This window comes from Pyrgilauda ruficollis, unplaced genomic scaffold (assembly GCF_017590135.1).
Source record: "Pyrgilauda ruficollis isolate IOZ18807 unplaced genomic scaffold, ASM1759013v1 scaffold42, whole genome shotgun sequence".
Lineage (NCBI taxonomy): Eukaryota > Metazoa > Chordata > Aves > Passeriformes > Passeridae > Pyrgilauda > Pyrgilauda ruficollis.
The window spans coordinates 2,310,935-2,328,610 of record NW_024525712.1 but is presented as its reverse complement, the minus strand read 5'-3'; the positions used below and the strand labels follow the sequence as shown (position 1 = coordinate 2,328,610).

At 37.7% G+C, this 17,676-nt stretch overlaps 1 protein-coding gene across 1 annotated transcript in view; it reads right to left on the bottom strand.

Annotated features, from left to right (window-relative positions):
• Positions 1–17,676, bottom strand: part of MBOAT2 (membrane bound O-acyltransferase domain containing 2) — an 87,350-nt gene that overhangs the window by 69,188 nt on the left and 486 nt on the right. The window contains exon 2 of the mRNA XM_041477923.1: positions 292–437. Coding sequence (XP_041333857.1) covers positions 292–437 — 146 coding nt within the window. The remainder of the gene's footprint in view (positions 1–291; positions 438–17,676) is intronic.

Sequence of the window (17,676 nt, the reverse complement as noted above, 5' to 3'; positions counted from 1 at the left end):
TGTGCTGTGCCTCAAGAGAATACTTCTCCAGCAAGTTTACAGAAAAAAAGCTGTAGAAGTTAAACAAACTGCATCTGCTTCATCTTCCCAAAACCACAGGCAGCCAGTATGGTAGTTACCAGTTTGCAAACAGATGACTTTTCCAAATTTGTGCACCTCATCAGAATATTTAAGCTGATTGCTGTACATTTGCAGCAGCTAAAAACCCCACATAATTAGGCAATAAGGTTCTTTGTAACACAGAAATAAAAACTGAGAAGTTCCTGAAAAATGAATTTAAGTGCAACTTACCATCCAAAACAAAAAAGTGCAAGATAAAGGCCCAAGAGTGTTGCAACAACATGTCTTATAAATGGGCTAGTTTTGCTTGAATGAAGGTATGTTCGAAACCAAATTGCCGCAAGCAAGGCAAACAGTTGGCACACTACAAAGTTGACCTGCATAAAAAAAGAAAAGAAAGAAGAACTCACACAAGTGTGTATTAAAAATTAACAGAAATATCCACACATTTTTAGCCATTTGCAGAACCCGTAGCTTTGCCTTGGCTTTTACCATGACATGTCTAAGAGCTTCTCCCACGAGTTCCTCCCTGGCCAAAGCACAAACCAGTGCTCCCCCGAGCAGCTCAGAGGAAAAGATGCATTGAACACATTAAGCACTATGTGCTTAAATCAAGAAAAGAAAATTACATCTTTTGCTGTAGATTTTCTGAATACCGAACCACTATCAACCATTAAATCACCCCTACTCTCCCAGTAATGTGAAGATCTGAGCCGTAGTTTTATTTGGTTTTTTAAGTGAGCAGGACTCAAAGCTACGTATCAGCTCCAAAAATCACTGACAGATCACTTCAGTAGCCTGTGCAGAAGCAGGGCTCAATGAAGTGCATTTCAGTGCTATGTAATCAGATAAACAGCTTGATTGCACACTGCATTTTCTTCTTGTACATTCAAGTAGGATAGGTTCACAAATTCTTCCTCCCTTCAGGCCGTTTATTCTAGAAGATAGAAAATTCCTTGTATATTAAATATTTAAAGACATTAGGGCGCTGAAAGCAAAAGCGGAATTGAATAAAACTAAACCAGTGAGTAAAAAGAATTGTTCTGGTTATGGCCTGAAAAAAATGCAACAGTAAGGAACAATAAAGAAAGAAATTCCTCAAATACAGTAACCACTACCAAAAGTAGCTTAAGCTACAAAAAGCTGGATAAATTACTTTATTTAGAAAGTTTTTAGACTTTTAGAAAGAAACATTTCTCACTTCATAGTTTTATTTTTTACTCACACCGAAAACTGCCTAACAATTTTCCATGTCTAACAGTGGCATCCCAAGTCATCACAAGCAACAGCTTGGGAACCACTGCTTCAGGTTCTGAGCACTTCAATAAAATAAACTTGTACATCCTGCATGCTTCACTGGTCCTCTGCACAACAGTGTTTTAGACTCTTAGCTGAAATACATACTTAATCTTAACACCACAGGGTACAATGACAATACCATTTTTATGTTCCTGACAGCAAGCCTAATATTGATGTTTGCAGCAACACAGTGCACACTTGCAGTACCATAATTCACCTTGTCCATTCCTTAAACATTTTTCTGCCAAGTTTCAGGCCATAATAGGTAAGGGTCAGAGTATGCAAACATGGGCATTTTTAAAGTAGCAATTAAAACAACAACTACAGAACTCTCATTCTTGTAACAACTGAACCGCTCCAAAACCTGTAACACCAAGTTAAAGCATTAAGTGCTAGCAGGGAAAGAGAGTCAAAAGGGAGGGCTGTGCTTTTTAATAGGTGCAGCTCCCTAAATTAAACTGTTCTTTAAACTGTCACGTACACTTTTCCATCCGTTCTCTTACTACCACATTTCTATTATGCTTTTAACAGTATTCAAAAAATCCTAAATAAATGAGGAGATATCCTTTCAGGGCATAACTTGACCTGTTTTCTCTCCTTTATAAGCAATGATGCAAATGAAACAGAGGGAGGTTTATTACCCAAGATGATTCTATGGATTTAGTGGAGAAGTTTTATACAAAACAGTCACATGAAAGGGAAACAAACTGATCATGTTTTAGAAAAGAGGACAAGAAAGAAAAATGAAAACAAAAAAAAATTAATTCAGGATCAACATTTGTATGAATATTTCTTACAGAAATTATGCTATGTAACCCACAAAGCATGTTTCTGACCCAAAGAACTCACATCCTAGACAGACTAGAAGGGGAGGGAGACAGAGAAGGCTGCACATTCACAGATATGTAGTGAAGCTGAGGCAAAGAGACAGAGGGAAGAGCATGAATACCTGTCCTGAAATGGACACACCTGCATGGCTGGTTTTACTGAATGCTCAGACATTAGTGCTTTGACTGCAATGTAGATAATTTACCAACTGGTATCACACAGTGTCCTCCTTTTTCAGATTACCACTAAAAGCAAGCTAGCAAGACCCAGGGAAAAAGGAAAAGTCATCATCCGGCTCCTACTACTACTATGAAAAGGGTAAAGTGCTTAGCATTTCTGATCTGTATCACCAACTCTATAGGAGCAGACACTAAAAAAACAACAACCTTGAATCTCACAATTCAGAATGAGCCTGAAGGTTTAGGAATGAGTAAAATCCTCACACAAAACACCAAGAGCAAACCTGACGAAGGATTCAGCAGGTAGGGAGTGAAAAGGGGGCACCTTTCTTGGGCACTTGCTCTTGGTTTAGCTGCTTACTCTAATGATCAAATCTGTATCTGAAAAACAGTATGTCACTAATTAAGAAACAAACAAACAAAACCCCATAAAAAAAAAAACACCTAAACACCTTCCCCAAGAATATTTCAAGAATAGCAATAAAATGCAAGATAATATACCTTAAGAACAACCCCACAAGCCAACTTCCAGGGACGTGAATTTATTATGTCAGTTTTTTGGAACACGAAACTAAATGACCCAAGCAGCACAAACCTTTTCCAAAAGCCTTCCTCACAAAGGCATCCAAAACTGCCAGTGGGTATTTTTCAACTGCTCTTTCCAAAAAGTGCACAAACATATACAATACTTGAAAATCTAAGGCATCACCACAATAGTCACACACCACCCTGCATTTCTTCTCTACTCTTACCAATCCCATTCTTATCCTTGTCTCAGTGCACCAAAATGCAGATTACAAAGCACCAAGAGTTCTGCAGAACTTGTAAAGCTCCCAAAGCTTTAAATACATATATGTGAAACCAAGCCATGAAGCAGTTAAGGTTTGAAAGCCATGCAACTTGAGTTTAGCTTTTATACACACCTACTTCTGACTATATTCTTTCTGCTGCTTTATTCTATTTTCCCCAGCAGTATTTCTGATTCATTCAGCAAATGGATAATTGCCCAGTTTTTACCCTCATCCTGTGACCCATTAAATGCCTACCATCTGCATTCTACACTGAATATAAGAACTCCACATTTTATGCAGCTCTGTCCGTAACATGGTAAGACTACATACAATAAATGTAAACTTTGCAATAATTTCATAAGATCAGTATTCCTATTCTAAAGGTGAATGAATACCACAAAAATTATGAAAGCCCAAAGGGTAAAATAAATGCCCACTAACTTTGATTGCTCAATTTCAGGCACTCAGTGTCTAGTTTTTCAGTCAATACGTTTAACAGAACTTTAACTGGAACTGTGTTTTGAAAATATAAATTCAGCTGCTATTCTGATTATCCAGCATGCCTATAAATCAGGCCCAAAGTATCTCAAAATACAAGCAAAATTTAAAGTCATCACTACAATCTAATTTTTTCCCTATTTTTTCTCCAGTTCACAAAAACCCTCTGGTTTACTACTGACTTGTCTTCCAAATAAAGGAGGTCATATGGAAGAGTTTGTGAGCACTGCTGGGCAGTGTTAGAGTCACAGGAGTAATCTTCATCTGACACTTATTCTGACTTTTGAACATCTGCTATCACAGGTTATACATTCCCTTGGTAAACATCTTGAATACTTTACTACTTATATTTTAAAAGAAAACACAGAATTTCTACCAAAAAAAAAATCAAAACAAAAAAAAAAATTTAAAAAACCAAGAAATCAAAACTTTCCTGTGACTTTCAGTCCACAGCACTCATTTCTACCACTTGTACTCATTTCCACATGGAAAGAAGTTTCATCCCTTGCCAATACTACAAGAAGTAGAATGAGAAGCAGACTCTTTGGGCTCCCAAATTCCATTGCATGCACTTCCAACCCCAGCAGCGAGATAATTCGTGCATCTCCACAGTGGTTTAGTTCAGATCAGAGGGGGCTCCTGAAGCCTCCCGGTTATCTGCACTCCACATGCTTTTGCAAGTGCTGTGTAATGGTGTCTAGATACACAAACCCGATTTTCTTTGAACTAAACTGAACTAGAATATCTGCTCCAAAGGTAAGTGAACATTAGTGCATGGACTAACCTAGGCAAAAGCAGTATTTCCCAAATTTATTACAGCACCCATGTTGGATCCTAAATGCCAGTCACTTCATCCCACAGAAACACTTCTTTCTGTACTGCACTACTTGGTTTAGTAAACAATGCCAAAATTCAATTTTCAGCCTTTTCCTAACTCCATCTCCCATCTGAAGCCAGGCTGACCAGTGTGGAATTGACAGACAGCTTCTTTGTATCCACACACTGAGACTGATGAAGAACTTGCCTTCACATACACAGCTTGCCTTGAAAGGGTGACAAATTATCTGACTGTCTAGGATACAAAAGGAACAGACATCAAATGAGCAGGAACAAGGACAGAGCTGGACATCACCACCTTGAAAGCGTCCATGAAAATCAGGCACTCAACCAAGCAGCAATTTTGTTGGCAAATGTTATATATACAAATTTTAACAATCAGGAATTGTATATTGTGTACCTCTTGAAAACTTATGTCAAGCTCTTATAACATTGTGAGTATATGCAAAATACAACTTTCTAAATACTATATGACTTGGTCAGATGTGAGCAGAACACCCACAAAGAACAAAGACAACACGTTCCCTAAAGCTACATGATGCATTCTTCAAACCTAATTGTAATGTGCCTCCATGAGATCACAAAACGTCTTCTAATAAGCAGCTTCAATTTTATAGAAGAAATTAAAAAAAACAAAAACGAACCAAGATCTATTTAAAGATGAGATTTCATGGGGGAAAACAAAATATCTTGCTGTAGAATGGCAAGTTTCACCCTGAGCAGTTATAATTTAGCACAAATATAAGAAAACAAACAGAATTTTTTACTCCTCCTCAGGTACAGGATACCAACAGCTCAGCCAATGAGAATAACACCTCAAAATCTTACAGAGAGAGCAACATGCAATGGAAAGTTATGTGCACATAAGAATAAAAAACATACAACTATAATGTAAATTATCACCACTAGTTATTCAGCAATGAATGATGCAAGTGTGTGTTACACATACTAAGCTATTACAGAGCCTGCTATGTGTAGGCTAGCAATTTCAAAATTAAATCCACTATTTTGGTTCAAAACTAGTCATACAAGCACTGCAGTTCATAGGCACAACTCATGCCAAACATAATAGTAAAACATGAACGCAAATTCACAGTTTCAACATTTGGAGTAGCTACACAAAATACAAATCCATTATATCATTAACTGCATTAAGCTATCTACATAAGAAACTCTCCATTTGCATGACCTCTGCAAAAGTCAACCGAAAGTATATAAGTTTCAAAGACATTTATTTTAGTATTTTAAAAAACTAAAATGTAATTTATGCCATGCTTTTGTAAAAACAAAGCTAATGCTAAGGAAAAAGTATTTAAGGAATCAATTCTTAACATAAAGGAACAAAAAAGGGAAAAAGGTCACTGTCACAAGGATTTGCATCATCAAGAGGAAATTCTAGTATAACATTGGATTTGAAGACCTGGAAGTCTCCAACTTTACAACAGTATCTTTAATAAATTGCTACAGAAATTTAAGTCCACATTAAAACAAAATACAGAAGAAAAGTTTATTTCTTCTACAAAACTCATTTTAATATATGCAAATTTTATCTACTAATTCAGATTTTAGGCTAAGCTTCCTCTTCATATCAGCTATATTTCAGTATCAAAAGCCAATTGCTGCAGTCAATTGCAGCAGAATCCTCTGGAATCCTGCTACTTCACAGCACAGAAGGCATTTGCCTCATTCAGAAAAGCAGCCAAAGCAGACAGAGAATTTTATTGATTCAGATCATTCCTAACTGGATGGCAGTTTATCACACAGGCCCACACTCTACAGCCTACTAATAATCCTCTGAAAAGCAGCAACACAATGGCACAAAGTTTTGCTTACCAGCTACAGCAAGGTACTGAGAGACACCCAAAGAACATTTACAAAGTACCTCACAAGAGAAACAGTGGTTTAGCAGGTGAAGCACCAAAGACCACCCAGGAATGTTGCATTTTACTCTTTCTGCCAACAACCCACACAAACTCGTGGTAAGTTACCTTGTCTTGGTGCTTCTATATTTTCTCATTTTTAACAAATTTTCTCCGATAAGAAGAAAAATAAGTATTCAAACCTTTAAAATGCAGTTAATGCCCGTGGCCTCAATACAAGACTTTGGATAAATTAAAGCTGATGCGAGGGTTCTGTTTGGGGGTTTGTGTTTTTCTGTGGATTTTTGTCTGTTTGTTCTTTAGTGCATTTTTTCTAAGTTACTCCTGAAGAAAAATAGGAAGACACTTCTGTTCTTATTGCTGATGAATTAGACTTTGAAAAAAGATTACCCAGATAGAAGCAGAAGCACTGAAGCCTACCTGATCATGTGCAGAGCCTAAAATAACAAGTTTAAGATGCAAGATGCTTTACAGACAACAAGAACCTGTGGATACAGCAATTCTGCAGACAGAGATTTAGGAGTACCCCTCTTAGCCACACCGTGGTACATTTTCCCCCTGGAATTCAGTTTTTCTGAGCTGCACGATACCAGCATTATTTGTCTCTATAGTAATTTTTGGCCCTCCATTCTACCACAGACAAAGTTATGACCTCTGCTTCCTCCTGTATCTGACAGTGCCAATGAGCAAGGTGCACTACGCAGCATGCCTCCGCTCCAACCTCTAGCTCTTCTTTTCAACATCTATGGCTATTAGAGAAAAAAAATACTTTTTAGGAAAAGAAATAGAATATCAACTACAAAACCACTTTAAAATGAGTTCTTGCAAGAACTAGAAGATCAAGACAGAATAATGCACACACACCTTACAAAGACCTTAAAACCGAGGCTTTGATGTTTTTTTCTAAATCTGTAGGGCCATTTTAGCAGAAACATTTTAAACACAAACCTCTTCAAGCATGATGTTTGTTGACACATACTTGTCAAAAATTGCCAAACCTTACCACAATTAATGAAACATCGGTTCTGCCTTGTTCCTTAAACATCATTATTTTCTTGTTCCTGCTCCAAGTTAAGTCAAAACTATTTCCCTTTCCCACAAAAACAATGAGCTGAGGAATGAAAAACATCTACAAGAGTTCACAAGAAGTTGGTTATAACATACAGGGGAGTTAATGTTTCTCCACAGCAACCGGACAGCAGTATGGATGGATATTCTTCTGTCTAATTTCTAACCTTCTTCAAGTATAAAAACAACTTGTACAATTATCCAATAATTGCTTAATGCCAGACAGCTAAGAACTGAAAAGTGAGAATGACTTATTTCAAACCAATGTCAATTTTCCAACTACTGCCTCAAAATTGCTGCACTAATATTAAAGGGGGAAAAAAGGAAATAACATTTTCCGCACTGAAAAAAGTAATTCCATTACAAGGCTCAAAATCAAACCACTTGGTAATTTTCTTCAATTTATTGGGAAATGTCAGGAAGATGAGTTCAGAGATACTGGCAAGGGTATTTGATAAAGTTGACAGATACTACAGAGTAGTTCAGAGAACCTTTCTTCTCTGAATGATAGGAAGAAATAAGACTCCTCTTTCAACTGAAAGCATCATACATCTTGCAAAAATGCTTTCAAATGTATTTTTTATTCAAAAATATAGTTAATTAACACTCCTGCTGTGAAGTCTCAACCTTGCTTCATGGGTGAAACATGAAGAAATGGAGGATAAGCAGCAGTGATTATTTTGAAATCACACCAGCATGGGAGATGCTTGTATTAAGAACGCACAACGTTCTTTGTAGCAAAGACTGTATTACTGAATGTTTATACAGTATCCAGTGTGAAGGGACACTTATTCAGATGAAAACTCCAAGCACAGCCCTCTAATACCAGCCACTTCCTTAAGTGCATGCTCTAACCATTTGTGTTACTCAACATCACTGGCAAATGCTTTTTAATATTGGACACATACACTCCATCTTTCCATTAATTTGTTGGCAGATGAAAGGACTTAACATAAGATCCTGAATGTTTTCTTTCCAAGTTGGCTTCAGTCCAAAACATCAAATCCAGTTATGCCATAGGTTAGCAATAGTAGTTCTATTTCCAGTATTAACTCCCAGTTTTGTAATTGTTAAGTATGCCACACAGGGAGCGAAGCACATCACAAACAACATGATGGAGGCAATAGTAATCTGGTTTGTGCAATAAATGAGCATCAAATCCAATAAGCTTTTTCAAAGAAGGCTTACTTAATCATTTCTCAGAATTACTCTAAAATAAACGGTATGACTAAAGACATAAAATGAAACATCAATGTACATTTTATAGTGAGAACAACCAAAACTAATTCATTAAGGACAGGAAAATATTGGCTGAAGGGTGTTCTCTCTGATAGGCTCTTAAGAAGTCACCATTATAGATCATGAGTTGTCAAAAAAAGCTATTTATTCATGGGAACATCCAAAATCTAGGATGCGAGTTTAGTTCAAAGGTGAAATCACACTAAGAATGCTGGCTTGGGTTTTTTTGTTTGTGTGTTTTGTTTTCTTCTCTCTTCAGAAACAATAAGGACCTAAACTCCCTGCTTCTGTTAAGCAAAAACTGGTTTGGCCAGTTAAGGATTGCAGATCTCAGACTACCAGGGAAAAAGAGTTTACAACATCAAAACACCACAGCCTGACATTATGATGGCAAAACACAGCTTCAAACAAAGACCAACTCAGTTACTGTGCTTTTAAAACCATGGCTTTTTATCACACACTCACAGTGCACATGAACATAATGAGATGAACTCAAAATCTCTACTCTGTCACATGTATCAGCAGTACACTGATAACAAAATCAGCTAGAAAATAACACAGTCTGAAATATTAGAAAGCAGGCATTCTTTTTTACAGTGCTGGACACTTTCAGAGGATATCTTCTCTAATCAATGTGTGTGGAACTTTATAACAGGGTATTTATTCCATCATGATCATACATACTCTTTACAGTGTACTTCCTAGCTAATACATAAACAGCATTTTTCCCAGAACTAATTTGCATGCATCTGTCTCCTCTTGGGAGCCCTTTTATGGTCCTACAGGGTTGTCTAAAGGGGTCTCTAGTGGTCATACTCAATCAGTGCCTCAATATTACAGGTGACCTTTCCTTGAACTTTTTTTGGGAACCAGCTGTTAGTTCTTGAGATAGAACTTGGTCAAAAAAACCCCACTATATTCCTCATTATCTGTTTATCCAATAGTTCCAGCTATGTTTACCATCCTGTGTGCATACTTTTACATTCTTTTATCCTTTCGTTGCTAGTTAATCTTTAAGCTCCATCTAGCAACTCCAGGGGAACTGAAAATTTCTATTCTGAAATCCATAAATACAGGGTATTCAAATGTGTATTTGAATGACAAGTTTTTATTTGAAAGCCCAGAGAACCTCTACAGTGTCTGAAATTTTACAAAAACTTCATAAGCTACTCACTTTCCTAGGCATTTAAAAATAAAGCAAAATAACCAACACCTAGGGAGGTATCTTTCTCAAATGCAACCAGAAACTGACGTTTTGTCAATTAAGATCTTACTTCACTACAATTATATTCCCCTGGTATATGAGAAACTGAAATACATCTTAAAATAAGGAACAGATATTGAAAGTAAGTCTCTTGTCTATACAGAAAGCACAGATCTGGTAAGGACAACAGTGAGTTCAATTAGCAAGTAGAACAAATATTCCCCATCTTTAAAATGACAGCTTCTCAGTGCTCTCCGTGGGAAGATAAAAAAATAGGAGAGGGCTTCATTACACTCTCCCTTGAATGAGCCAACACAGTCTGTATTCCTCCATGTCTGTTATCTTCCTGCTTTTCCCAGTTCAGCAATCATTCCCATGAGATCAGCCAAGCCTCATCTCCAAGCACAACAGCAGCCCTTTAAACTTCTACAGTATGCAGCAATCCACACAAGCAATGGACACTACTTTGAGATGTTACATCTTTTCAAATTAATCAAATTTTTAGTAATAATTTAGTAACATTTAGAATTATACTTTTATATTAAAATATTTTATCTGACCTTTTATATTCAATTCCATTACGGAAAATTATTTGCTGATGTATTGTACAGGTAGACCTTCTACAAATCTCAGCCATCACTGAACATCTAAAATTCTGCAGATTTGTGATGACCTCAAATTTTTTTCTAGCTTTTCCACCATAAAGAACAAAACCCAATTCATTTTAGTCTGGGCCTTCAGTCCAATTTTTCAATGACATGCTTAGTCAATGGAATAATTTGGGGTTTCTATGTGTGTGTGTAAGATAGAGAAGAAGCAGTAGAATCAAGAGCATTACTCAGGTAAAAGGCAGGTCAGAAAGGTTAGGAATGATCTGTACAGGTGACATTACTATATAGAATATACCACTGCACTAATACAACCAATATGCTCAAAAGCCACATTTCAGAATAGGTACACCTTCTTAGCAGCTTAGGTCACTTCAACTGAAAATAGAAGAACACACCAAAATCCCAACTACAGAAAATCCCAATACTACAGCCAAACCAAAACAGCTTCTTCACCTTTGGATATATTATTCTAGAATAAAAAGCAGAGGTAGGGAAGTTTTCCTTTGCAAAAGATGGCTTAGCTGTCAGAATGATCACTTAAAACAAGTAAGCATAATGAGCACTTATCTAAATTTGCAGACAAATTGAAATTCTCAAACAGATCTGTTCACTTATGTGCTAAAAGACTAGCCATGTTGATTCAACTGATGTTGAGTTTTAAATACTTCCCAAAACAAGAAGAAAATATCCATACTGAAGAGCTACATCAAGTTTCTTTGTAACAAAAATACTGCGAAGATGCACACATCAAGCAAACAGGTTTTCACTTCGCTATGTGTAGTTGTTCTCACTTTCCAGGAGAAAGTCCAGTCTGGACTCCCTCGTTCAAGGGGAACAAGGAAAAAAAATGGGCACATGTTACTCAGGAAAAGTGCACATTAGTCAAAATAATAAATGTGAAGAAATTATTCTGTAATCAAGTCTGCAAAGGATGTATCACAGGGCTTCATTAGGTCAACACAGGAACAGGTAAACAAGAGTGAAAAGTCAACAAATGTCAGGACCACTGAATGATAAAGAGGACTCATCTATTTCAGTTTTATTCTGTTTCAGAACTCTTGCTTAAAGTCAGCACAGTACTCAAGAAAAAGCCCCACAGAGAGAGAAGATCTAAGAGCTGTGGTTCAAGGGATTTACAGCAGAAACCCTTCAGAAACAGAAAGCAACACAGTGGTAACCACGCACTCCGTAAAAAGTGACTCTTATCTTCCTTATGCCTTAATCTTTTTTCCTTTATTAGACTGATCTTTGAGCACTCCACTATTTCTTTTCAACATCCCAGAACTGCAGTATTTTCATAGCAACTCCTGTACCCCACTCTGGATTCAGAAATGGGTTGTACTGTCATCAGCACAGATGCTTGTTCACACACAACCTCAACGACTTGCATAAGGATGTGAGAAGAATGTGACAAAACAAAGCAGGTGACTACAAGCTGTTCAGGTAAAGAGTATTTCGTTTAAATGTTTACTGTAGAAACCTTAGGTGTAACTATATTTGGAGTTTTTCCACTGCTTCGCAAAAAACTGAAGAAAACACACTCCATGAAAGCATGCGAGAGAGCAAAATTCACTGCTGCTTCTGTAAATATTAAAGAATTAAAGCAGTTCTGTAATTCACATCCTCACAACAATATTCATGAACCTGAATACCATGGATTTATTTTCTTCTTGCACTAAATCTTTCTATCACTTCATAAATAGCCCATCTTTTCTAACACTGTAACCCAGTGTTTTCTCTCTTTTCCAACCCCGTTCATGACAGATTTCACCTCTTCCTTCAAGATAGTCACTTTCTCTTGTCAATTTTTCCTATTATCCCAACCATTTCATCCTTCTCTACACGTTTTTCATTGCAGAGTTAACTCCTTACCTACTGTTTGTTGAGTAAGTCAACACCTAACCACAAACAGTAAAACCTGGGAAAGGTGTCACTGAACAGGACCCTCCTGATGATACACTCCCTCCCTTCCAAGAGCTCAAAGGGAAGTTAAGAAACCACTAAAAACCTGGCTAGCAAATCCAAACAATTCAAAACATTACTGAGAACAGAACATACAGAATGAAGAACAGAACTTTATTTCCAGCTTTTTTTCACCCACTACCACTACAGTTTCTATCATCAAAGAAGACCATGTTTTGCCATCCACCCTTCATTCTCCTGACTGCTGCTAGCAGCATATAAGGAAAGAACAGGACAAAAGTAGGGGCACAATTTGCTTATCCTACCACTCCCTTGCCTTCAGTGTTTGCATTTTACACACCCGTGAATGCTCATTTTACTCACACCTGTTCCTTATAAATTTCCTGGGTTGTATATGAAAAATCAGTTACAAGCTGCTCTGCGTTCCACAAACAGATCCTTAGACAAGGGTCTAATGTTGAAAGAAAGAAACTTGGGACACTCTTCACTTTATTCTTTTTTCTACTTTGATAATGCTTCAGTCAAATGCTAGGCCATCTAAATTCTGAACAGGGCAAACATTTTGATATCCATTCCATGTTCAGACAAAAAGGTTTTTATCAGACTAAAACATTTCAGCCCTCAGGAGGCTACTTCATGTTGACTTGGCAGAAAACAAGGGATTATCATCATCTAAAGACGCTAAGATAGAAGACATCACTAATGCTCAAAATTTTGAGAAATAACAGATCTAACTAACTAGGAGACATACTCAGATGTACTCTGCAGGCAAATCAGGCACATAATGCTTCTCAGCAAAATTCCCTACCCCCTCTCCAAGCCTTGCCTTTTCACCAAACTACAGCTGTACTCACCTCCAAGGCATCAAAATAAAAGAAAAAAAATTGCTAAATTGCTTTCTTACATCATATGCATGTAAGAAATAAATATTTCATAGATATATACATGGGAAAAAAATTCCTGCCCACTCTCCTTGAGGGCTTAAAGGTGAAATACAGGCTCAGCATAGGTCAGTGCTTTTATGTGGAAACAAGTGTGTTAAGGGATGATGAAAGCAATTTGGATAACAAGGAAGCCTATGCAGAAAACTATGTAAAGGTACAGCAAGCAGGCTTATGATCACTAAATGAAGGAAGTTTGTGTGGCTAATGCAATTCATGTTTAGGAAGACTTGGATTTTTAGACTTTGTCTATTCTTAAAAAAAAAAGTCAGTTTAGATTCTTTGATGATTGATGGCACCCACGTAGAAAATTGTATTTATTCTACATAAATGAGCAAACTTGACCAAATAAAAGCTAAAACTAGATTGGGGGGGAAAAAAAAACCAACCAAACAAAAAACACAAAAATCAAAAACCAAGAAAAGTGTGGAAATAGTAGAGAAATTTTTTTTCTTCTGGTGAAAAAATACTGCTTATTTTTACATCCGGGAGTTTAAGTCAAGTGCATAATCATAAGCATGACATTTTATTCTGTCCACATATCTTCACACATCTATGCTGTTAGTAGTTGGAGCCACATTCTTCCTTTCCTTATCGAGAAGATAATCACTGAAGTTCAGACTGTATTTCAGGATCTCAACATCAATCTTTTAGACAACTCATATAAAAAGTTGATGTTCACATACTGTCATAGTCAGTCTCCTATCTCCCCTGCTCAACTATTCCTCTACTATAAGTTACCAATTTCTACAACAAATGAAGGGCACAAATAACCCCTACAATTTCTGTATATTTTCAGTAAAAAAATTTTGCTCCCTCTGGTGGAAGAAGTGAAAGCAATGATTATTCTCTGAAATCCCCAACCCCACAGTGACCAAAAAGCCAAAAAGAAAGCTTTGCACTCCTAGAATCATTGTCAAAGCAAATTTAAATCTTTCCAATTTAATGACAAGTAAGCTGACACATCAAGATAAGTCATTTGTCAATAGAAGATCAGCAAGGCAGTGACAGAAGTGGAAACAGACCCACACATTATTTGTCAGGCTTCACCTTACAGAAAGAAGAAAGAAGCAGAGGCAGAAATATTACATGAGAACAAACAGGAAAAATATAAGCTAGGTGACAGATGTAACTACAATAAAATAATTCAAATTGCAACCTCAATGCATTATGCTACATGTGACAGCAGCCAAGTTTTTAAGGTAAACCTTCCCATACTTCTCTTGCGAAGTAGTCCAGGTTGGGAAGGACATGGCTACTTTTGTTCCTTGTCCCCTGAAAAGACACAAGGAATATGAACTACATTAATATTTATTCACTCATTCATTAACTCTAAGGACCTAATGTGCCACAGCTGTTGACAGAATGCTTCCTTTCCTGAGCAGCCAATTTACATTCTCCAAGATGTGAAAAACAGTTTTTACAAGGCTTTTCACTCCCAAGCAGTGGGGGTTTTTTCCTACTACAAAATACAGAAGAAAGGTAAGTTTGCTCTAGGTTCTTGCTGACACTGAGGATCTTCTCCCTCATCAAATGACTGAAAATAACAGAAAAAACAGGCCCAAGAAGCCTATAAAGAACACCATCTTCTCTCTCATCAAATGACTGAAAATAACAACAGAAAAAACAGGCCCAAGAAGCCTATAAAGAACACATTAACTTTTCCAAGTAGTCCTTCAGGTTAACTTGGTGCAAGACAAAATGAGAGACAAAGGAAATCTTAACACAGCAACAAGTTACTGCACAATACCTTGTTGGGGGATACACACAGAAGCAGAAAACAAGTTCTTCTCCATTCCTTTAGCTACCTAGTACTCTAGTTCCAAGAAAAAAAAGTCTAGCAAATTGTTAAAGTAACAAAGCTTTTCTTTTGCTACACAGCTGGGCACATAGAGAAGACTGATGTGTCAAATGATGGAGCTCTGATGGAGCTAACCCTTCATATTTTGCACTGACTTCCAACTAGCACATAACCAACACCATTCTCAAATCTCTGCCTCTAGTTCTGCCAAGCATTAAGTAAAAAAAGTAATCAATTTCTCTCACACAGAGATGTGGATCTGATTGATTAATCTTAGAGATAGCAACTTCACCTTGAACTTAAATTTCTACTTCCATACACTGCAAAATAGGGCAGGTTCTCCATTCATTTGTTTGAGCACCAGTAAGGCAACATGGACACATGGTACCTCAATTTGTCTTCCAATAGTTATATGCCTTAGCAGGATAATTAGATAGTAATGGCTTAAATCTAAATCACAATTTAATCAACATTTTGGATAAAGATTAGTATCTAATTGTGGTCAAAACCGAAACTGAGTGCAGAAAAAAAACCCCTACTGATCTCCAGCAGTTCTGAGTGCTGGTACTATACCAGAGTGCCTATTTCAAGCAACTGCTATATTGGTATGACTGTAGTCATAGTACAGATTTGGAGCAAGTAGTAGAAACAAAGTACTAACAAAAACCTTCATTCTTCTATTATTTTTTCAAAGCAGTGCTACATTTTCATTCTGAATATGCTTATAGTATCACCAAATGTCATGCATAATCTCTGAGCAAACACACCAAAGAGTATCAGAACTTTCTTTTTCTTCCCTGACCTCATTATCTCCTTCACTCCCTTTGATTTGATTACACTGAACACAATTCACATTCTTTCTGTATTACAAACTTACTATCAAGATAAAATCTTGAGCTGAGGTTGCAAAAAACTTTCTTTTTTTAATCTGTTTTTTTTATAGATATAGACTCCTCAATGCAGCAAAATTTTGAAGCCCTTCAATTCATACTCCAGTCACAATCAGAGCCCTTCATACACAACTGGACCTGTATTATGTACAGTCTGAAAACAGTGTATGTCTGACTTCCAACCGCTTACAACAAACTTTCTAAAACTACATGCCTAGCCACCCTCCAGTGTGATTACTCCCAAGAGCTCCAACAGAGCTCAAAATGTACTTTATAAAAACTTCTTGACTCTACAGGAGCATCTGTTCCAAAACATTCAATACAGGGAAGTTTTCCAGGCTTTGATAAAAAGTAATGTCATTATCATCAAAATGTCGTACCTACAACATTAAAACAATTTTGGCAGTAGTCACACCATGTGATAAACAATTACATTTATGACTACTGCTATGAGTATAAAATTATACACCACCAACATCATGCCATAAAAAGATGGTCAATACTGACGTGTTTTACAGTATCCTGTAGAAGCTGCACATTTTATGGAAATAACCACATGGCACCTGGCAAGAGCAGCTGACCACCTGCAGGTATGAGGCACCCAGCCACGAGGTGCCATCGATCCCAGCCACAGGTATCATTGCCAGGGGTGCACAGTATCTATTCCATCCCAGCAAGCTCAATTTCAACTTGCCTGTTGTACCAGTTTTCTAGAAGGTACTTTTTCATGTATATCCTTAACCATCCTTCCATTCAAACAAGTGGCTGAGGAATGGGGGAAGAAAAAAGAAGAATGTCTAACTCAGTCACTTCCAAAATACTTTCACTAGGCATGCTCCTTCCTCTGTGTTTCATTTCCAGTTACTTCTCTCACCTGTCAGGTGTATTTTGTAACAGCAAGCCACCAAAGTCTCCCTCTACTGAAGCACAGACTGTTTTCTTTGATGTGTTTCATTCATACATACATGAATGAAGCATTAAAAAAAAATCCCAACATGAAATTTCTTGGTGCTACAAAATTTATATGAAGATTACTTTTCTTATGTCTTCCTAAATACATAAAAATTCTGTAGATTTCGGAGGTCTAGACCACTTCCCCCATAACAAACATTCTGGTCCAGCTTCAGTGATTAAACTCGGCAAACCTTAGTTTCCCAATCTTATTTTGTAATCTGATATTTTGTGAAGATACCAGGATTAATAGCCTTCAGGAATTTTTGTATCACTCGGACAATAGATACCCCAGAAACGCTCTGCCTACAATGCACACGCGAATTCCCAGCAGCATTGTGTGCGGCGCACATTATTTAACACCGCGTGTAAACCCCCTCTGGCAGGCGCATCCAGGCGCGGCGCGCTGCTCAGCATTTGCAATTATTACCCAACCTTTGCATCCCTTGAACTGATACCGGCCCCGCTCCCAGCTGCGGATCCACATCTGGCCGACCGACGATGCCAACAAGTTGGGGCGAGGCAGGGCCGGGCAGGACACGCTTGGATGCGGGCGGGATGCTGGACCAGCCGGGGCGGGCTCGGAGCGGGCGCACCTGCCCGCGAATCGCGGCCGCCGCCCCGGCGCCCCCCCGCCCGCGGGTGCGGAGAGGAGCCGCGGCCGACCCCGCTCCGG